The sequence below is a fragment of the Mercenaria mercenaria genome, chromosome 2, assembly GCF_021730395.1.
Source record: "Mercenaria mercenaria strain notata chromosome 2, MADL_Memer_1, whole genome shotgun sequence".
Classification (NCBI taxonomy): domain Eukaryota; kingdom Metazoa; phylum Mollusca; class Bivalvia; order Venerida; family Veneridae; genus Mercenaria; species Mercenaria mercenaria.
Window position 1 is genome coordinate 22,619,723 of NC_069362.1, and position 23,766 is coordinate 22,643,488.

At 35.5% G+C, this 23,766-nt stretch overlaps 1 protein-coding gene across 2 annotated transcripts in view; it reads left to right on the plus strand.

The window, feature by feature from the left end:
• Nucleotides 1-5,080: 5,080 nt before the first annotated feature.
• LOC123562029 (lysosomal alpha-mannosidase-like) overlaps nt 5,081-23,766 on the plus strand; it is a 36,035-nt gene continuing 17,349 nt past the window's right edge. Inside the window, exons 1-11 of one of the 2 annotated variants that reach the window (XM_053532254.1) lie at nt 5,081-5,239; nt 8,105-8,207; nt 11,039-11,212; nt 11,806-11,999; nt 12,423-12,531; nt 13,255-13,352; nt 16,749-16,820; nt 17,284-17,400; nt 17,933-18,139; nt 19,120-19,192; nt 21,443-21,482. In XM_053532254.1, the coding sequence (XP_053388229.1) occupies nt 5,147-5,239; nt 8,105-8,207; nt 11,039-11,212; nt 11,806-11,999; nt 12,423-12,531; nt 13,255-13,352; nt 16,749-16,820; nt 17,284-17,400; nt 17,933-18,139; nt 19,120-19,192; nt 21,443-21,482 (1,280 nt within the window). In that variant the 5' untranslated portion in view covers nt 5,081-5,146. Of the gene's footprint in view, nt 5,240-8,104; nt 8,208-11,038; nt 11,213-11,805; nt 12,000-12,422; nt 12,532-13,254; nt 13,353-14,325; nt 14,424-16,748; nt 16,821-17,283; nt 17,401-17,932; nt 18,140-19,119; nt 19,193-21,442; nt 21,483-23,766 lie in introns of both variants that reach the window. The other variant, XM_053532260.1, reaches the window with a different exon arrangement.

Genomic DNA, 23,766 nt, shown 5'->3' on the forward strand with positions numbered 1-23,766 from the left:
TGTACAGGATGGCCTTAGACATTGATTGTACGTTCTACTTTGGAAATAATCTACGTGTAGCCGCATGTATATGATTGTTGATCAATAGTTGACAGCGTCGAAAATTTCGACTTTTCCGGTAAAATGGTCATAGAGGGCAATTTTTGTTCCCAGATCGACCAGGTTTGTATTCATGATAAGCGCGTGTGCACGAACACTTGGTCAAGCCCTGGTCACACGATTACAAAAAAAAAATGAGTTGACTGGACACTAAATGTTGTTTCTACGGTAGCATGCCCGAATCATAATTACGCCGAAAAATATGTTGTAGGTGTCGAAAAGATACTGTACATGAATAAAATGCTATAGTGGTATAGTGATTAGTAACGTCAGATACTCCAGTTATGTTTGGTTTTATCCATTGTTAGAAATTATTTTGTACATTAATTCGAAGCACCTGCCTCCTGTACTCCTCTAGCAACTGTCTTTCCAAAAAATTGTTTAAAATTACTGTCAGTAAGATAGCATACCTACGTGCGGTCTGTTTATAATAAACCTATGCATCAACCTTAGTGGCAAAATACTATAAATAAGTATAACGTTCTAGATTCGAAAAGTTCTCTGTCATGCTAATCAGGACTTCTGTTTCACTCTAAATGCGTTCGAGTTCGAGATGATATCGTCCGCACATGCGCTAGCGTTGCATTTTGTATTGCCTGTTGAATACCCTTGGTATGAAGTTTCTAACCTGTCTAGTAGCTTGATTTACATATAGCTTGTACAAGTCCGTGCTTAGCACGCCGCCCTGCCGGACTCCTTGGAAGATGTTGAATGTTTTAGAGACTGTATTTGACCATTTGAGCCTTATTGGATGTCATAAAGAATTGTTTGTTGTCTATTCCAGCATGGTACACTCTTCGAAGCAGAGGACGGACTATGTAGGGTAGGGATAACGCATGTTTTTCTGTTATAACGTCTGCAAAATCCCGAGGGATTGGTTGGTTACGAGCGGGGGTACCAACGTAACCCGAGGGATTCTGAAGATGTTATAACACGAAATGAACATGTGCTAACGCTATTCTAGCATAAAATGCGGAAAAAAACAACAACTAATAAATGAATACATTATCCCTCAACGTCATCAAATTTCCATGAAATGCGCGGAAATATCTGAGCTGTTTTTTCACGTTGACGTCATTTCCATTTGAATTATCCGTTTTGGGGCCGTAATACGTTTACGCTTTGCCATGGAACGCGCTTATATAAAAAGGTGTTATAACAGCACGTGAGCACGAGAATCTCTCTGTTAACACGTTTTTCTCTTCTGTTTAAAACACTCCCGAAAAATGACAAGAACAGCAGTTTTATGCTAGAATGGCTAACCACGTCAAACGCGGCCTTGGCACCCAAAACTATGAATTCTACTGGTTCGTTATTGTCTTTCTATTCACGTGTTGCTTCTTCTACTAGCAGTGCGGTATATAACGGTGAAGTGTTCGCAGTGAATCCTCTATGGTACGGCATATTTTGTTTTTTTGGTACACTGTGTCCGCGATTCGATTTTTTAAGCCTGTTTCCAATATCTTTCTAACCGGCAAAACAGTAATACCTCTGTAGTTAACTGCATCTGTTTGTAAAATGTATGTTTTACCCGTAGTTTTGTATTTCAGACTTTCATTTATTAGGTTTGACAAGTACTTTGTTCTCCATATCTCCTGGAGTAGTATCAGATCTGAAATCTTAAACAATTCATTGATGCTATGTACACTAGTTCATACATTTTTACAGTTAAACGAAACTATATTTACACTATTTTTACACGACTATTCAGCTTTTGCTATTTCAGATCTATATCGTCTTCTATTTCGTACAAAAAATGGTGATCTGCCTTTCCATTTGCCGTGTTCGTTTCCATACAATTTTGCTTTGAGACCGCTTTGTTTGAATTAATAATTTTTGCATTTTTAAAATTTTGTTTCTGTAAGTCTCTGTTGGTTATTCACATAGTTTCTGTTTGTAAATTGGTTTGAGGGTTTTTCTTAAATCTTAATGGGTGTCCCTTCAGTGATTGATACAGATTACCTTCGGTTACAGCGACTTAACCGGCTGGCAGGTCAAACTGGATTGCTGGTACTCCATGCTTGCCTTTCACTAGAGTCGGTTGAATAAAAGAAGTTGTTTTTGCCCACTGCTGTCTCTAAGTTGCTGCAATGTACATTGATGTTAACAATATTCAAAGGTTGGTTCATACAGTTAGATTACTTTTCTTTTTCTTGTATACAGCTAGAGTTTTGCCCAGATGTGATTGTGTTTTCACCTGTTACATTTGTATTTATGTTAGTTGGTTTGCTTGCGTTATCTAGAATTTAGTTCAACGTTTCAAGTTGTTTCTTGACTTGGCACAGAATGTAACCAGTAACCCGCGAGTGAATCCTATCCATAACATTATTACTTTCATGCTTGCTTCTCTGGTTGTTTAAGAGTTGTCTGAGGGAAGTGATTATTTGTCTGTGATCTGCTTTCGAGACATTCAATCTTATTCATTAATGTTTTCACAGTTCTTCCAAGTTCCTAGTTTCTTGCTTGAGTGTTTGGTATGAGCGTCCTGCTTTGGCTTCGGACGGTTCGAATCTTCAAGTTCTTTTTCCCTAATTTTCAAGTCTAGCTCTTGTTTCCTAAAGTTTTTCTCTCTGTCTGTTTGAAATATGTAATGTCCGTATTGTCTGCACTTTCACTACTTGTTTGGACAGAAATTGATACATACTTTTTGTCTTTCTGTGAACGCAGAACTGCAACGGAATTTCGTACTTTATTTTTCTCACCGTGTGCAGAATTTACCGACCAAGCTCTCATCTCTGTAATACTTCTCTGTTCATCTAGCTGATTTATCACTCCTTCACAAAGGACACACATTGCTATAAAAGAGTTTTCGTTAATGCATGCACAATGTTCATGACAGATTGCTGAACAGTACAGGTGTACTAGCGATTATGTATTTTGAGGCCAAGGTACAGACATAACAGTTTATCACGAGCTCTTCCTCTTGTAACTCTTTTTCTACTTCTTCTCGCAGGATTTTATTTGATTCAGTTTTCTCTGATCTGTAACTGAGTGCTGGTATTGTTAACATTTGCTTAGGTTCACAAAATTTACATTGATATTCTGCGTTGTTATTTTTCTCAACCTTCCCTATTTCGCTTTCAGTTAATTTAAGACACTTATATTGCACCCGGTGTTTTCCAAGAGTACACACTACACTATTAGTTCTATAATTTTACATATAATACTAGTACAGTCAATGGATCATTCGATGCTTTTCTTATCAGTGTCTTTTTTTATTGCGTTCCGTCTTTTCATAGTTACCTACAGTTACCTCTTTTGCTTGTGTCCCCTCGTTACCCTTTTTAAGTACTCCTTCAATGCTTACAGCCAGCATCCTGTTGATTTCGGCAAGATTTCAGTGTTGCAGTCCGCACAATGTCCTGGATAGCTGGTTATTGTCACAATGTTTGTGCAGGATCGGTCAGTAATATTACTGAAGTGTACTGAGCCATTATTATTTGGGAAGTTATTGTAATACGCCAAGTCAGCCTCTTTTAACAAACCAAATGTTGCCCGCATCTGCTGTAATCACGATTCCACCTCCTGTTGTTTCGCAATCTATGCTTTTCACCCTTTTTGTCGCATTTAGCATTTTCTGTAGTGTTTCTTTCAATATTAAAGTCATAGTTTGCTACATTCTTCGTCCAGCGAACATAACTGACTCTGTTACCTTGACGATGTCCCACGACAGGTACCATTTATAAATGTGTAAAACACAAAAGTCATACCAGGAATATAAGTAAAAATGTTTGATAAAACTTGATAAGAACCTCCTGCTGAACATTCAGTCTCCAGACCACACTGATTTATAAAACGTAAAACCTTCTCAATCCGTTCAACTTTAAAAGTTAAAGTTATGTTTGTCTCTTAAAAAAATCTTTAAAAAATATATGTTTCTTAAAATTTTTGTATCTGCCCAAGATAATAATCTAGTGTTTAATCCTTTCCTTCGCATTAATTGCACAAAACAGCGTCGTCCAATCCAATATCTTTTGTAGTTTCAGCATGTTGCCGCACTACACAATGCACGGTTTTCGCAAAAGTACCACCACCTTCGGTCATGTTTACAGTGAGTGTTCCGTAAAACCATTTATAAAATAACTGAAAGTCTAATAAGACCATTAAAAGGAAATAAAATTCCTAAAATCTATTAAAAACACAGTTGACCCTTATCATGCTGGACACGATTCATTCTGCAATGCGACCAGTGTAGATCATGATCAGCCTGCACACCCGTGCAGGCTGATCATGATCTGCTCTGTTCGCCATTCAGTCAGTATCTTTTTGGTAATTATTCCTTGTAATAGTTAATGGTACTGTTCAAATTGAAAGATAGACAAGTTCATTATAGAAAGTCAGCAAGGTAAGGGCTTTTAACACATTTTTCCCTTCTCCACTTTTAGTAGTTGTTTAGTTGATAGAGATATTTTTGTATCATCCCTTTCACAGATAATTTTATCAGTATTGTATTTCATGCTAAGTGTGCTTTTTTTTATTTTTGGCGGGAACAATTTGCTATATAAACTGTTTTTCCCCATGTACTTTTGCCAGATATACAGACACTCAAGGTAATGTTTACCTGTTGTCGTCAGACTGGTCATTTTTTCCTCTCATTAAATTTATCATTCAGATTTTGAGTGTATTTTGGATATCAATTATACAATGGAGTAAAAAAAATAAGGATAATAAAGTATTTGTGTACTCTGAACTGGTTTTTCTTTTAGTGGACAAAGAACAAAGATAAAATTTCAATTTAATACAATTATGAACCTGAGGAATTGTGACCACTTTTCGTCCGCCTGTCCGTCCTGTGAAATTGCGATCAAGTTTACCCGTTGGTGGTCAGTCCAGTTACAATCAATTCATTTATGTTCTGGTTAAAAACAAAGAAAATCTATGGTTTTATCTAGAATATTCGGTATTAAATCAGTATCTTTTTAATCTTCAAATGTGTACCGCCATCATAAGTTCTACGTGACGGAGTTTCTCTACCGTGAATGTAGCATATAATTCACAGTGGTTGTCATGCGGAAGTGGGAGAAACACATGAAAACAAGACGAGAAAATGAATGCTGCAGCAATAATTTGCGCTGTATATTTTGTGACAACTTGTCAAGCTGCTACCATAAGGTCTAAAGATGCTAAATGTGGATATGGGGTAAGTTTTCGAAATTTCATATTTAAAGAATACATCATGTAGATCTAGGCCTGCCGAATTTACGCATGAAAATAAATTTTAATAATATTAGATCTAATAGAATGTATAGTAGGTTCGAGCAATCTCATAGTAAGTAAGAAGATTACGTACACTGGGATTTTTTTAAGTACGACACTGAAGAAACCTACGATTTAGATTTTGATTAAAAAAAAACGCCAAAAAACGGGGAAAATATAGGAGGCTGTTTTCTACTTTCACTTTCTATTTTCTTTGACAAAATCAACGTGACGGCATGTGTACTGTTTGATCTACTCATTATATATTGTATAAAATTAATTTCATTCTCTGATGGCTTTAGATCTCTTTTAAGATATTGCTAAGTCACCATATTATTTTATTGACAAAGACATGTTTGTAATTAAATTTTCAAGAAAAAATGCTATTTGAAACTACCAGAAAAGGATCTGAATTATACAGTCACTGACACTGGGTTATTTTATTAAAACTTATTGCATATTGCCATAATAACAATTTGCATGCAAAACTTTAAAACAAAAATCAATGTCGAAGGACCATAATATGAATTTGATAATTTTGACTAGGCCTTAGACTATCTAACCTGATAAATGTAATTGTTTGTGATGAGCAGTAAGATTATTCATTACATTTATTATGTAGTTGCTACTGAGATAAAAGCTCAACTGATCATGTAGGATATGTTGATTTACCTGAATCAGATTCACTTTTAACTTGTAAAAAATATGAACAAACTCAAACATTAAGGTAATTCAACTCTCTTAAGTATGTTTTGATTTCAAATTTGGACAAGTTGTACCTGTGCCCGCTAGGTAGTTTTAGTAATGAGAAACATGCAGTTTATGAATATTTTAGTTACGCCTGATTATGCAAAGTATGTATAAGGATAAAATTTTAAGGACGCTCGCTACATTTTCGAAATTTGTTTCTCAATAATAGATTTTGATGAAATGTTTTGTATTAAAAGATCATGTTATGATGTATTGAAAAATGAAATAAAAATACTAGGTCACCAGCTTTGTTTCTATTTAATTTGCCCCTAGATATGGTGCTGTTTTAAACATTTTTCAAAATTTCTGTAATCCTAAAATATCTTTCAGTAAAGTACAATAATCAGCATAAATTTGATTATCTAAGCATTTTTATAATGGAAAACAATATATCTATTTGAAATATGCTCAGAGAAATCAAAAGAACGTGATTTTGTAAAGAAAGGAATACTTGTCCAGCAGACCCAAGGGCTATTTTTGCATATTTTTGTCAGTTTTAAGTTGGTACTTCAGCTATTTTATCGAGTTTCACAAAATAGAATTTAATCAAACTCTGCACATACCTTTGGTTATGTCTAATCTAAAACAAAAAGAAAATTTATAGGTCATCATATTAGATTTCGCTTAAATCAAATTACAACGAGGTGGGGTGTGGCAGGCGTTTACACAACGCAGGTTGTTACGAAATACTATTTCAGTGTTTGAGCAAATGACTTAGAAATATATATATAAAATTATCAAACAGCAGATTTCTTAATAAGCGGATTTTAAGGTGTTTCTGAAGCATTTTGATGGCATAAAACGATGAAAGTTTCTGCCCTTTTTTTTTTAACAAAACCTATAGTTTACGAATGTATGGTACGGGTACAGTACGGGATTAGAAACAGCTGTGACTCAATGCAGAGTTTGATCGTTGGTATAAATAACAGACTCCAGTATATGTCGGATTGAAGCAATTTGAACTAAAGCTACTTTAAATGTATATATTTTGTAACCATGGTGATAGTTGCCCTAACCTTTAGTCAGTATATTATACATTGTGTGCATTAAATGCATGCGAACATACAATAATTTGCGAATTTTTGCCGTACACGACATTAGATAATCACTTCTGGACATGCCCAGAAGTCCAACCACCAAGTCTGCAGTGAGCTACATCGATCCAAATTGGCACGGTGGGGGGGTAAATATCGACCTGTACGGAAAAACTGTAGCGAGTGCCTTTAAGACAGTGTGAATTTTCTTTTCTTCTTTACTAGTTAACATCCATCTTAGTCCTTTATATTTACCAAGAAAGGAAAATTATCAGTCATGCACTGTTCATTTTTAAACAAAATTGCATTAGTTTTGGTAGTTAAGATAACACTTCTTGTTTTTGAAGAAATCTTATTTTTTGGTGTAAGCAACTTATATTGACAGTTAGAATCTAAAACTTGGTGTTACAAAGGCCCTGAATCTACGGTGGCGTAGAGGGGACATAGGAAATATTTTATTTATCACGTGCACATGTGATAACTACCACGTTCGCACGTGATATCTATCACGTTCGTATAGGAAATATTTTATTTATCACGTTCGCATATGATAGCTATCACGTTCACATAGGAAATATTTTATTTATCACATGCGCACGCGTTAGCTAACACGTGCGGACGTGATAGCTAACACATGCGAACATGATAGTTATCACGTGCGCACATGTTAATTAACACGTTCGCACGTGTTAGCTAACACATGCACATGTGATAAATAAAGTATTTCCTATGTCCCCTCTATGCCACCGTATGAATCAACACAAATTCAAGGAATAAGCATATATGTTTTCATAATTATCCCCATATCCCTACAGACTCAAAAGCAAATGTTTTGTCTGAACCTTATTATAAAAAATTCAGACAATTGCAGGTAAAAAAATACCCATAGTGCCACAAAAAAGGATTTGCATAATAATTATCACAATTGTTAGGGTACTACCCACATCCACCACCTGTAAGTATATTTTTAAAAATCGTTGCACTACACCCTTAGATGATTATTACAAATATCCATTTTATTTCAGAGTTGTAACCCTGTGAAAGATGACATGATCAATGTGCATCTGGTGCCACACACACATGATGATGTCGGCTGGCTGAAAACTGTTGACCAATACTACTATGGATGTAAGATCCTTACACTCATTTGTGTTAGCCATGCTTAGTCAATGTGACATGTCAAGCAAGATCTACTTAAAATTTATTTTTAATACAAACAGAATAAAACACAAACTGCTGAGTATATGAAATATAATGTAAATCAGTAGGAACAGTATCTCTTTAGTTCTTAGGAAATTGGTGTTTAATTCATGTGCCTCTAAATGATGTAGTATTCATGTGCCTCTAAATGATGTAGTATTCATGTGACTCTGTGTGACAAAATGTTCCTGAGACTTTTCATGAGTTCTAGGAGATATGCTATCCATGTTTCTCTGTTGATCATGGCATCATGAGTTTGATCTGTGTATTCTGTGAAAATTGGATAAAAGAGGTTTTGTCTGAAATTATTCATCCTACAGATTCAGGTTGAGAAGTTGGCAGTTATTTTTTGAGAAAAGGTTAGAATCCAGAAACACAGGTTAGGTTAGACTGCCTGCTGTACCATAACTAGAATACAGTGGAAATGGGGAATTGATACAATCATACTGTGTCTGATTATACAACATATGACAGCAGTCATTCTTGTTGACTTTAAAATGAGATGTGAGACTGAAGTGGGCTTGAAATAATTGGATGTTATTGTTCTATTTCTTGTGTTCTTGAACTTGACATAATTATATCAAAGATCAACAGTTAAGTGTTGACAGTTGTTTGTACATGTTCAGGGATCAACAAGCATGTCTTTACAGATATTGACCTGTTTCTTTATGGGTTCTGAATCCTATAGTTTGAAGCTAGATAAGAGGTGTTTCATGATAAATATGTTTAACCCTTGCCATGCTAAATTTCTATAATGGACTGGTCCATCTTCCAATATGGGCAGTACCATTTATCATTTGAAGGGGTGTTTACTAAAAATTTACTGACTGAATAGTGAACAGTGCAGACCATGATCAGACTGCACGGATGTGCAGGCTGATCTTGGTCTGCACTGGTCGCAAAGGCAGAATCACTTGCCGTCAGCAAGCTAAGGGTTAAGCTTGTAAACAAATGCTTAAAACTGTCTCACTCAAAAATATGTTGGGCACATTTCAAGGGCAGTGGGGCGGCTGTATAAAGGGATAGGACAGAGTGCCCTGCTGCGTTGCTGTATAAATAACACTTATTCTGTTCAAAGATGGGTGAAAAATGTTATATATAATATAACTCTGAAAGCTCTGTTTTGATGAGAAAACTTATGGTTAGCTTAGGAATGGTTTTATTTTTATCAGTCCAATAGTATATTAATTATACAATCAGATGTATATAGTTCATTTCTAAACTTATGGAGTTCTAAAAATAGTTTTTATCATAATATATACAGGTTAAGTATAATTGAAATTATCAAAGTGTCTTATGACCATCATACCATACTGTTTAAGTGATAATTAGTAGTGTGAGTGCACTTGTACTAAAGAGTGCAGCTCCTTATATGACAGAAAGATTCCTTATATTTTTTGTAATATTTCTAATGACATTTTTTTCTCAAAGGAAATTATACATAAATCCTTTTAAATTCTGACATTTCATTGTAACTAAGGAAAAATTTCTTAAATGATTATAATATAGTATGAAATCATAAATATTCATGGTTGATAATTTTTCATAGATTCCATGGTTATGTCAATCAATGAAATTAAGCTCCAATGAACAAATAAAGTCCTTTTATGTTTAAAGGCCACATATTCATGGCTCAATGAAATTTTCATTTCTGGCTAAATTGTCAATAAAATCAAAAGATTTCATAATGTACAATGTCCCTGTTCTTGGACACTCTAAATGATTTTGTGAGTGCATGTAGAAATATATTTATTTTTAAGCCAGTTTCTCACATTTTTGTCCCTGTTCTTGGACACTAAATGTTTTTATGAGTGAATATAGAAGTATGTTTATTTTTAAGCCAGTTTCTCACATTTTTTGTCCCTGTTCTTGGACACTAAATGTTTTTATGAGTGAACAAGAAGTATGTTTATTTTTAAGCCAATAGTATTTTCTAGATTTTTAGCTGTTTTATATTTACAATTCACACTGTTTGCAGTAATTACTGGCATCACAAATATTTTTGCAACTCTGATAAAATTTGATGTGACTATATCTGCATACGATCAAGTTTTCATGTTAAAAGAGTATAATTTGCTTAACCTGTTCTTGGTTTATTTTGAATCTTTCAGGTTTTTTATATACCCGAAGGGACATATTATGTTATACCCCCTGTGTCCATCTGTCCATTAGCAATTTCGTGTCCATTCTGTAACTCTTGAACCCCTTGAAGGATTTCAAAGAAACTTGACACAATTGTTCAGCAGATCAAGACAACTTGCAGAGCGCATGTTCTGAAGGCCCTGAAGGCTCGCTTCAAGGTCAAGGTCACACTTAAGAGGCCAAACATCATATGACTTTGTTTTGTGACTGCTCTTAAACTCTTGAACTGGTAAGGATGTTAAAGAAACTTGGCACAAATATTCACCACATCATGACAATATGCAGATCACATGTTATGGATGGCTTGCTTCAAGGTCAAGGTCACACTTAGGGGTCAAAGGTCATACCTGAACCCATTGAAGGATTTCGAAGAAACTTGGCACAAATGTTCACCACATCGAGACGACGTGTAGAGCGCATGTTTCAAATGGCTTGCTTCAAGGTCAAGGTCACACTTAGGGGTCAAAGGTCATACCTTCGGGCATATATTGCTCCGCATTACGGTGCTCTTGTTTTAACCTGAAGTGAATAACCTATCCAGAATCTTTTGAGTTTTCTGTTGATGCTTGCCAATTACTTACAGGTATCATAGGGTATATTGTAATATTTTATTACAGCAAAGAATGGTATTCAGAATGCGGGAGTACAGTATGTGCTGGATTCGGTTATCAAGGAGTTGTTGGCGGATCCTACAAGGCGGTTCATCTATGTTGAAATAGCGTTCTTTGCTCGCTGGTGGCGAGAGCAGCATGATAGCATGAGACATGTTGTAAAAGGATTGGTCAATAGTGGTATGTTCTGCTGCCAATCTTTATAATTATTTACACATCTATGATTAAATGTGAAATTAGTTTATATGCACATGAATAAAATTTATTGTAAAAGAAGGGCCTATTTATATTTTTCCTTATCATTTTAAGTTTTCTGTGTTCACAAAATTTATTGATGTCATTACCTTCTTGAAATTTAAACAAATAACAAGATCTTGGGTTATGCTTAACATAATTTAAGTTCGTCTATTCGAAGAATAGGTAAAGCTACTGAACTCACCCATATGTTGGTGTCGGCGTCAAGATTTGGTTAAGTTTTTATGTAAATTAGTATCTCAGTAACCACTGAAATGTGGGAATGGATTGAAACTTCACACACTTATTCACTGTGAAAAACAGACATACATTGCACAAGTTGCATAACTCTGTTTTTTTTTTTACAAAATTATGCCCCTTTTTCAACATATTTATTCAATTGACAAGGCTGTTGAATAGTTGAGTGTTGCTGACCTCTGACAGCTCTTGTTATGATAGCTTGGTCTTTCGGAATCCAACAATAAATTATTCTATTGAGATATGAAATATATGTCAACCAATAACCACTTTATATATAGGTCAGCTGGAGTTTATACTAGGAGGCTGGTGTATGAATGATGAGGCAGCCACACACTATAATGCAATCATTGACCAACATTCCCTTGGCTTTGAGTTTTTACGACAAAATTTTGGAGAATGTGGGAGACCAAAGATAGGATGGCAGATCGATCCATTTGGCCATTCCAGGGAACAAGCCTCCCTTTTTGCTCAGGTAAAAAGTGGAAGTATGATTTAGTTCATGTAAGGCCATCAGTACTTTGTTAATTTGGAACTTTGTTAGTACACTACCATCACTAAGGTAGAGTGAATTCTTGTAACTGTATGAAGTGTGTGGCATTTCGATGTTTAGCAGTTTTTGTCGTAATTGTTTTTTTTTTTATATTTTTGCCAGTGCTGAACAATAAGGTGAGTAACTTCAATTACAAATTCTGTGTGCAGGGACAATAATTATGCCAACAAGATACCATAATGACTCCCTTAATCACTGACTTCTGTTAGACAAAACAGCTATCAAATGTTTTAGCTAATGTCAGAGACAGGAATATATTTTCACAAAGGACAATACAATAAATTTCCATGTCTTTGTGGCACCATGTGATGCAAGTAAATGTCAACTGATTGCTTCTTTTTCCAGTTTGGATTTGATGGTTTATTCTTTGGTCGCCTTGATTTCCAAGATAAAAACGAGAGACTGAAAAATATTACAATGGAGATGTTGTGGCATGGAAGCCCTAAAAATCTTGGTAAGTATTTAAAGTTAAGTTTGTTTTAAGGGATTCAGATACTTTCATTATAAGTGAGTACTGAAAGAAGCAAAATGTTTTTGCTAAAACAATCAAATGTATTGTGTTGCTAAAAATGAAGTTCTCATGTAGATCTACAGTCATGTCAGTCTCTTCCCCTGGTAGGTGTTTAGACAAATTTATTTGTTTTTTGGTTTAAAGCCACATTTCAACAGTATTTCAGTTATGTAACAGCAGCCAGTTAACCTAACCAGTGTTCCTGGATTCTGTACCAGTGCAAACCTGTTCTACACAAGTAACTGCCAACTTCCGCACATGAATAAGAGGTGGAGGACGAATTCAGACATAGTTTTTCTTATCAAAATGTCGTGAGAACATACGGCCCGCCCAAGGATCAAACTTATGACCCTGCGATCTGTAGATCAGTGCTGTCCCTTTTGAGCTAAGCCGGCAGGTTCTCTATGATCAAAATATCTACAATTAAAAAAAGAAAATACATGTAAATAGAAATATGGGTAGTATTATTTTGTTATGGTGCTATGGAGACCATTAGGACTTCATCTGTTGTAAGTTTTTCTCTTGAATACCAATCATTGGACAAGGGGCTCTTGCCTTAAATCAACGCAGAGAGCTCCATGAGGTTACTTATATTAATTGGGCAGGAGTAGTTAGCATATATAAAAACTCTTAAGTTACTCAAATTACATTTCCTCTTTGATGTAGGGGAGAAAGCGGACATATTCACAGGGGCTTTGTACATTGGGTATGGCCCGCCAGAGGGTTTCTGTTTTGATATCTTCTGTAATGATGACCCCATACAGGTAACCCTATATGTAAACCCTGTACTATAGTATAATCAGTCCTTTATGTACACATTTTCTTATGCTAGCACAATTGTATAGTTGCCCTTGACTCTACTACACCAGCTGTTTTCCAGGGAATATTCTACCTATTTGTTTTTCTCCAGCTTTTTCTTGAACTCTTCTCACAATGCATCACTTAAGTTGGCAAAGTGGTTTTGATGCAATATCAGGCAGTTCAGCCAATAGTTTAAGAAGTTTAAATGGAGTGATGCAGTGCGAAAACTCTCTAAACAGTGAGGGTGTGGTACAAAAAGTCGCTAATAAGCTGGAGTGGGAAGCGAAAAGGCGAAATTTCAGAACATAAACTGTTTGGTTTTGCGCAGCGAAAAGTCAACATAAACAGAATGCTAATTAGTGACTTTCTTTCTGCAAGCCCAACATTATGTCTCTTAAATCTCGTCTTTTCATGCAGCACCCTCGCTAATTAGCAAGTTTTTCTCCCGTGTCGCTGCTGTTTAGCGAGTTTTTGCTCTGCACCCAGCTGCTTTATTTCATAAAATTTAATGTCAACTTCCATCACACGTGCCTGCCATTCAAACATTATAAATCTTGTGCTTTCGCTCCTTGACACTGCTGAGCAAAAACATGCCAATTAGATAATGTACATGGTGGGTCCATGCAGCAAAAAACAAAGGAAAAAATGATCACTAATTAGCGCCCTTTGGCCCACGACCCTGCCATTATGTTTCTTTAATCATGTCATTTTTCCCTGTGACCCTGCCATTATGTTTCTTTAATCTCATTTTTTTGCCATGCAACCCCACTAATTAACAAGTTTTCATCCCACAACCCTCTTGAGCAATTTTCAGCCTTGCCACCCTGCTGTTTTCTGTTTATCAGAAACTTCAGATAACCCACAGATTTTGCTGGTCCCGAGGAGTTTACTGTAACTGGAGTTTAATGTAATAAAGATTAATGTGAATTGTTTCAGGGCAAAAAGCTGACCTTTTTACTGGTGTTTTACCAAACCTGTACCAGCCTCCAAGTGGCTTTTGCTTTGATGTCTTCTGTGATGATGAGCCTATCATGGTATATTATCAATATTCAATGTTCTGTATCCTTTGCGCACCTGACAAATCTGTACAGCGATTGCCTGTAGCATTGAAATGTGTAAAAATTTTGTTGCCTCAAAAACGGGCCTATCTTTTACATTGATTGCCCGTTATGTTGAGAGACGGGTTTTAAAAACAGACTGTTGATTTTGATGCATTTTGAAATAAAGATATGTTTAACAACATTAAAATAAACCCGAATATGTTTCTTTTGGTTGTAGCTGTTTTCAGATTTTCATTATAATGACTTAATCTACCATTTAAAAGCGTATAAAATGACCAAATATAGTTACGTTCTTAAACGATACAGTGCTCTTTCAGGTAAGAACCAAATATATGTTCTTCAACAATACAGTGCTCTTTCTTTCCTATCACTTTTTAGAACATGCCCACAATGTTCAAATACGTATTTTGAAAATTATCAATAATGATCGATATGACCAATAAGATCGATTTTATTGATCACTTTTATAATTTTATCCCGACAATCCATATACCGGTATTGTATCCAAATCTACATAAGTTTTATGTTTGTCTTATAAGGCTTTATTATGCGTGATTTTAATTTAAATAGGTCAGAGTTTTTTTCAAGAATGCTTAAATTATGCAAATTTGACAGTTTATTGATTTATATCAATAAAAATAGGTATTTTAGATTAAGACATTCCTAAAAAAATATTTATCGTGAATTTAACAGGTAAAATATTAAAATAGTGAAAGAAAATTTTAAGTCCGCTTTCCAGAACCTTAAGTAATAAATGTTTCAATTTCAGGAATTAAAAGTAAAAAATATAAGTTTCAGGGTTGCTAAGCTAAAATGAGTCAGTTTTTGAGGATAGAAAATTTTACCCAGTTAAAAAGCGTTATAGGCATTCACTGTAAAGATTGGCCCGTTTTTGAGGACTCAAAATTTTTACCCATTTCACTATGTTACCAGTGTGCAAAGGATATCTAGGAATAACCCATCTACCGAGTATGTTCATTTCACTCCTTATGTGAGCAAATTAATCTGGTATCTCAGTAACCACTGATGGTAATAGATTGATACTTCACACACCTCTTCACTGTGATAATTTGTCATGCAGTGGACAGATTCCATAACTCTATTTTGCTTTTAAGCTGACCTGAGCATGAAGTGCTCAAGGGTGAGCTTTTTCAGTGATTGTCCGATTTTGATGAAACTTCACAGGAATGTTCCTTGCATGGTCCTCATTGAAAATTAGTCAAAGAAATGAATTCCATAAAGAACTCCGGTTGCCATGGCAACTGAAAGGAAAAACTTTAAAAATCTTCTTGTCCAAAACCACAGAAGCTAGGGCTTTGATATTTGGTATGTGGCATCATCTAATAGCCTTTTACCAAGTTTGTTCAAATTATCCCCCTAGGGTCAAATATGGCTCCACCCTGGGGGGTCACATGGTTTACATAGATTTATATAGGGAAAAACTTTGAAAGTCTTCTTGTCCAAAACCACTGGGCCTAGGGCTTTGATATTTGGTATGTAACATCATCTAGTGTTGCTGCTTTCTCTTTCTGTCTGTCTGTGTAGAGTTGCTTTTACATCTTCCCAAGCTAGCTACTTAGTGTACTAACTATCTTTGCATACACTGTTTTGCTAACTAAAAGAATATTTCTTTTTCACAAAATAGCTAAGCTTTTTACAAAAACTTAAAACTTCAGGAGAAAATCTGATTGCAATTGTGTTAGTTAAAAATTTGAGCGGCACCATGAGAAAACCAACATAGTGCATTTGCAGCCACCTTTAAAAAGAACCTAACCAATTTACATTTTGCCTCCTAAAACATGTTTACAACCAGTTTAGTTTTATTTAATGCGTGTTCAATACTGTCTTGAAATAATTCAACTTTCTATTTAACGAAATACAAAATCTATGGATAACGGACTGGCCACTTTGCAATAGGTTGTGCATTAACAACTGCTTGAAATGCCCTTAAGAAAGTGAAATAAGACTGGTGGGTGACTGTTTAAGCTGGGTCACTCTATATACAGATGACTGCTAATGCAAGTTAGACAGTACCTTCAGGTCTGCTTTAAATGTGCAGATCACTTAAAAGTCCTTAGCAAATATCTCAAAAATAAGCATACAGACAAAAATCATGTGTTCTTCTTTCCATTATTTCTTTTTCTAAGAATGGAAATAATATAACGGGTACAAAATCTTGATTTAATCCTTGTAGTGTTTCTGTTGGAAATAGTGTATTTAATTTTCAAAAGAATTAATCATTTTTAAAATAGTTTTGATAAACACATTTCATGTAACTAGTTTCTATATATGTTACAGGACGACCATCGTCTCCATGACTACAATGTGGATCAGAAGGTCAAGGACTTTATTAAAGCAGCTGAAGAGCAGGTTTGTAGTGACATGAAAAATGAATAAACTTTGTGTTTTGTATATTTATTAAGAACCATCTTGATATTAGCTTAGTGTTAGAACATCTGCTTCGAGTGTGGGAGGTTGTAGGTTCAGTTCCTGGGCATGTTATACAATAGACATGAAATATGGTGCCAGTAGTTCCCTCGCTCGGTACTCAACGTTAAAAGGGAAATTGTTTTCCCTCATACCCTCATGGCAGTGGAATAGCAAGTCAAGAGTGATTTATATAAGTTGTATAACATGTTTCACAATTGACCTGAAAAGTAGTATAAACTTAAATATCGAAAAACATATTGTGACAAAAAATGAGAAACTGACCAAACAGTATGAGATAAAGGTCACTAAAGATAAAGTATAGTGTTGCAAGTCACCATAGATACCGGTATGCATCCTTTGTCTGTGTAAGGTATTTCATTGATATGGTATTAACTCGTTTCAGGCTATCCACTACAAGACAAATCATATTGTAATGACAATGGGTTCTGACTTCCTCTACCAGAATGCTAACCACTGGTATAAGAATCTAGACAAACTCATAAAGTACACTAATATGCTGGTAAGACCTTGCAGCTTTTTAAAAGTTATTTAACCTTTAGGCACTGTTTGCTGTTCAGTCAGTAAATTTTCAGTGAACACCCCTTTGAATAATTAGTGGTACTGCCCAGATTGAAGGATGGACCAGTCCATTTTAGAAATTTAGCAAAGTAAAGGTTAACAACCAGTAAAGTTACAATATAATAAAGCTGTTTAGAGAGTAATAAATATTTTCATAAAATTTATTTCTATAAAAAAAAAAATTGATATTTTCAGAAAACAAGGAACTATACATTGTTTATATTTGCAAGAAGTTGTTGTGATTTTTAACCAAAGAATTTGTAAATTTATGTTTAAAGAAATATTAGATAAAATCTACTCAAATATAATTGAGAAAAATTTTAGTCATTTGTATAAATATTAACAGTAGATAAGTAAATATGTTACTAGAAATTTGGAGGGTTTTTTAGGAGTATGGGGGTGGAAAATCAAAGATAGTCATACTGCACACCTGCTTGAGTGCTTGTATATATCTTGTTATTTATGTATTACAGCAAGAGACTAATAATTCAAACATAAATGTTCTATACTCCACACCATCCTGCTACCTGTATCAACTGAATCGTGCAGATCAGGAATGGACGACCAAAAGTGATGATTTTTTCCCATATGCTCACCAAAACCACAGCTTCTGGACAGGATATTTTACCAGCAGAGCAGCACTAAAAGGATATGTGAGAGAAACGAATGCTTTTCTACAGGTTTGATATTTTTGCTCAGAATACAAGTACGTTGTTTATTGATTGTATAAACAACATTGAGATATGATTTATATACTGGTACCTTAGTAGTAAAACTTTATCAATGTGAATATTAATATAATCTTGTTCAATGTCCAGTCTGTGGTGCCTCCCAACTGTCTGTCAGCCTCCTTTGCCTGTTTGTCACAAAGTTTGTCTAGGCAACTCCAACAGAACCGCCAGGTTGATTTTCATCAAACTTAATAAAAGTTATTGTTAAGCCTTGTAGTGCATATCCTTGGCATATCCTGGTTCAGTGATTTTCAGTGGAATTATGGCTTTTGATTTGTCAAACTTTATAATGTTTTGGTCACATCTCTTATATTATTTGGCAGATTTTCACCAAACCTTACAAGAGTGATCAGTACCAAGCTTAATTGTGCATAATTATTGTTGGCATGTTCCAAAGCAGTTATGACAAGTTTACAATTTAAGTAATTCACCAAATCAGCAATATCAAAATGTTTTCATTATGTTTACTTCCTGTATCTGCTATTAAATTATTTATTAAAGAAAAACAATGTCATATTTTAGTAATCTATTTCTTTAAATATAAGAACTGCGCCATGAGAAAACCAACATAGTGGCTTTGTGACCAGCATGGATCCAGTCTGGTCAGGATCCATGCTGTTCGCTAAAGGTTTCTTTAGTTGCAATAGGCTTTGAAAGCGAACAGCATGGATTTTGGCCAGACTGCGCGGATGCGCAGGCTGGTCTGGATCTATGCTGGTCGCAAACCCACTATGTTGGTTTTCTCATGGCACGGCTCATAAATGAGTGTTATAAAAATCTTAAGACAATTTATTGTGTATGAGACTATATGACTGGGGTTAATACATTTTCAAGGTAAGATTTTATTTGTTGATTATAGACAACTAAAATTTTGTTGAAAAGTTTATATACATTTGAATTTTTCATATTTTTTTTTTTTATAAATTCAGGCGTGCAAGCAGTTAGATGCCTTGGCAATGTTAGAGGATATCCATAACAGCACATACAATATTCAAATACTTAGTAAGTAAATTTTTGATATATAAAATTTTACAGAAATCTGTGTTGTAGTGGCACATGTATAGATGTCTGTTTCACTTAAGGCAGTGCAATAGAAAATGCACTGTATGATGTATAGGTTAATAAATGGGAGAGCGGTGCTTTTGAGTGATAATGGCCCTGGCAAGGTGATAATAGCCCGAGGGCTTTAGCCCGAGGGCTATTATCTTCTTCCAGGGCCATTATCACTCAAAGGCACTGTGCTTCCATGTATTTACCTGTTTATTACATGCTTACCTATAATATAGTAAGAAATGGGTTTTTTGTGTCATTTATATGGGTAGACCTACTTGCATCTTCTGGCACAATAAATTTCAGTTTTTCAGTTTCTATATTATTTGTATAAGAGTGTATTTACTGTATAAAATCAATTACGGACGTTAATTTCCCGCGCTAACGCCAGGGCCATTATCGATAATGGCCCCGGGGCTTATTATGATAATGTGATAATACACGACGCAATGCGATAACAGGAGAATTTTCAGCACAAATTTGTTACTATTTATAGGTACTCATGTAATAAAAAATGATAATGCATTGCCTGAAGTTCAATATTGTTGACCACATTCTAACATCCAATCATCCATTGATCAACAGAATTTGTTGCGGTCACTGAATATTGGTAAGATAGACAGAAACTTTGACTTGGGCCAATCCCAAATTATTGCTTGAAGGTGATAGTAATTGCCCCCTATAGCAAAATAATCACATGACACTTTAAGTGATATTTTAGATTGACCAGTTCGTATTATCCTGTACTAAAACTTTCTTCATGTTAAACTGACAGTGGATATCAGTTCCATTATATGATGTTTGTTTTCAAGCCCATTTATGATAAGCTGGACATAGTTGTTGCAATGAATGTTTCGTTTTTGTGTGTTAGTACATGCATGTGTGGAAGTGTGCATGCACTGTATGCATCTGGTTTTGTAGAGATAATAATGTTGACATGCACTAAGCAATTATTATATTTTGCACAGATATTAATCTCAATAAATGGGGGGCCTCCATGGCCGAGTGGTTAAGGTCGCTGACTTCAAATCACTTGCCCCTCATCGATGTGGGTTCGAGCCTCACTCGGGGCGTTGAATTCTTCATGTGAGGAAGCCATCCAGCTGGCTTACGGAAGGTCGGTGGTTCTACCTAGGTGCCCCCTCGTGATGTAATAATGCACGGAGAGGCACCTGGGGTCTTCCTCCACCATTAAAGCTGGAAAGTCGCCATATGACCTATCATGTGTCGGTGCGACATTAAATCCAAAAAAAACAACAATAAATGGAGTGTGGCACAAACGCAAGGTCCCTTTCTCAAAGGTCAAGGTCCTATTTGCAGGTGAAAGGTCATGCCAGATCTTGTCGGGGTCAGAACTTTGATATTCATGGATCAGCCTAATATTTATTTTTTCAGAAATGTATGCCTCAATGAGACTGGCAGTTGCGTACAAACTCCAGGCCCTTATCCCTGAGATGACAATCACACTTGGGTGTCAAAGGTCATTTTAGGGCTTGTTAAGGTCATAAGTTTGATATGCATAGAGCAGTCTTTTTTGTTTGGAGTATCACATGCAGACTCAAAGTCACTATCTTAAAGGTCAAGGTTACACTTAGGGATCAGATATCATTTTAAAGCTTCTCTTAGCTGTAACTTCAGCATGAGTGAAACAATATTTCTATTTGGCAGGACTATTGCCTTAGTTAGACAGTGTATCAGGTGCAAACACCAGGTCCTTCTCTCAAAGTTCAAGGTAACATTGGGGTCAAAGGTCATATAAGATCTTGTTTAGATCATAACTGACATGCACTTAGCAATCTTTTTTTAACTGTCAGAAATTATTCCCTCAGTGAAACAATTTTGCCACAGGACATATGTCACAATGGACATGGTCATACTAATTAAGGGGGTGAAAGGTCATATCAGATCTTGTTGGTGCTGTATGGAGCTTTTTTTTAATAAGTTGAAATGTTTGAGTCATTGAAGCTTTGTGTCTACAAATAAGGGGCTTAAAGTATGTGTGAAATGTGCAGGCACTGTGTGCATTCAGTTTTGTCCAGATAATATTGTTTTCTTTGGGCATCAACAGTCTAGTTCATTTACTGATCTAACAATCATAAAGCTGGAAAAGATGTATGAAAACATGATGTTTACTAGCATTAAAATTACTGTATGTCATTCATTTCCACATTCTCTATCTTTTCGTTATTTCTGTTTTTACAGAGGAAGCAATGGGAGTTGCACAACATCATGATGCAGTCTCGTAAGTTCACTATGTACATTAATGTCGCATTTTTACCTTTTGAAACATTAATATATTGTCATTTATAAAGTAATCATTTTTAGCTCATCTGATTTTTTGAAAAAAAATGATGAGTTATTGTCATCACTTGAGCAGTTGTCGGCGTCGGCGTCGGCGTTGCCTGGTTAAGTTTTATGTTTAGGTCAGCTTTTCTCCTAAACTATCAAAGCTATTGCTTTGAAACTTGGAATACTTGTTCACCATCATAAGCTGACCCTGTATAGCAAGAAACATAACTCCATCTTGCTTTTTGCAAGATTTATGGCCCCTTTTGTACTTAGAAAATATCAGATTTCTTGGTTAAGTTTTATGTTTAGGTCAACTTTTCTCCTAAACTATCAAAGCTTTTGCTTTGAAACTTGGAATACTTGTTCACCATCATAAGCAGACCCTGTACATCAAGAAACATAACTCCATCTTGCTTTTTGCAAGAATTATTGCCCCTTTTGGACTTAGAAAATCAGTTTTCTTGGTTAAGTTTTATGTTTAGGTCAGCTTTTATCCTAAACTATCAAAGCTATTCCTTTAAAACTTGCAACACTTGTTCACCATCATAAGCTGACCCTGTACAGCAAGAAACATAACTCCATCCTGCTTTTTGCAAGATTTATGGCCCCTTTTGGACTTGGAAAATATCAGATTTCTTGGTTAAGTTTTATGTTTAGGTCAACTTTTTCTCTTAAACTATCAAAGCTATTGCTTTAAAACTTGCAACACTTGTTCACCATCATAAGCTGACCCTGTACAGCAAGCAACATAACTCCATCCTGCTTTTTGCAATAATTATTGCCCCTTTTGGACTTAGAAAAATCATTTTCTTGGTTGAATATTATGTTTAAGTCAACTTTTCTCATAAATTATCAAAGCTATTGCTTTAAAACTTGCAACAGTTTTTCACCATCATAAGTGGACACTGTACATCAAGAAACATAACTCTATCCTGCTTTTTGCAAGAGTGATGGCCCTTTTTAGACTTAGAAAATCATGGGTAGGACAATATTTCTATTATACAAAAAAAATCAGATGAGCGTCAGCACCCGCAAGCCGGTGCTCTTGTTTAGCTCACCTGTCACGAAGTGACAAGGTGAGCTATTGTGACCGCTTGATGTCCGTCGTGCGTCAACAATTTGTAAAAAAAATTTCTTCTTGAAAACCACTAGGCAGAATTACACCAAACTTCACAGGAATGACCCTTGGGTGGCCCCCTTTCAAAATTTTTCAAAGAATTGAATTCCATGGAGAACTCTGGTTGCCATGGCAACCGAAAGGAAAAACTTCAAAAATCTTCTTCTCAAAAACCAGAAGCCCTAGAGCTTAGATATTTGGTGTGAAGCATTGCCTAATGGACCTCTACCAAATTTGTTCAAATCATGACCCCGCCCCAGGGGTCACTTGATTTTACAAAGGAAAATCTTAAAAAATCTTCTTCTCAAAAAGCAGAAGACCTAGAGCTTAGATATTTGACATGTGGACCTCTACTAAAGTTGTTCAAATCATGACCTCCTGGTCAAAATTGACCCCTCCCCAGGGGTCACTTGATTTTACATATGAAAATCTTCAAAAAATTTCTAAAAATAAACCAGAAGGCCCAGAGCTTAGATATTTCACATGTGGCATTGCCTAGTGGACCTCTACAAAATTTGTTCAAATCATGACCCCTGGGTCAAAATTGACCCCGCCCCAGGGGTCACTTGATTTTACATATGAAAATCTTAAAAAAATCTTCTTCTCAAAAACCAGAAGCCCTAGAGCTTAGATATATGGTGTGCCTAGTGGACCACTACCAAGTTTGTTCAAATCATGACCCCGGGGTCAAAATTGACCCCGCCCCAGGGGTTACTTGATTGTACATAGGAAAATCTTAACAAATCTTCTTCTCAAAAAGCATAAGCCCTGGAGCTTAGATATTTGACATGTAGCATTGCCTAATGGGCCTCTACTACAGTTGTTCAAATCATGACCCCTGGGTCAAAATTGACCCCGCCCCAGGGGTCACTTGATTTTACATATGAAAATCTTCAAAAAATTTCTAAAAATAAACCAGAAGGCCTAGAGCTTATTTCACATGTAGCATTGCCTAGTGGACCTCTATTAAAGTTGTTCAAATCATGACCCCGGGGTCAAAATTGACCCCACCCTAGGGGTCACTTGATTTTACATATGAAAATCTTCAAAAATTTTCTAAAAATAAACCAAAAGGCCTAGAGCTTAGATATTTCACATGTAGCATGGCCTAGTGGACCTC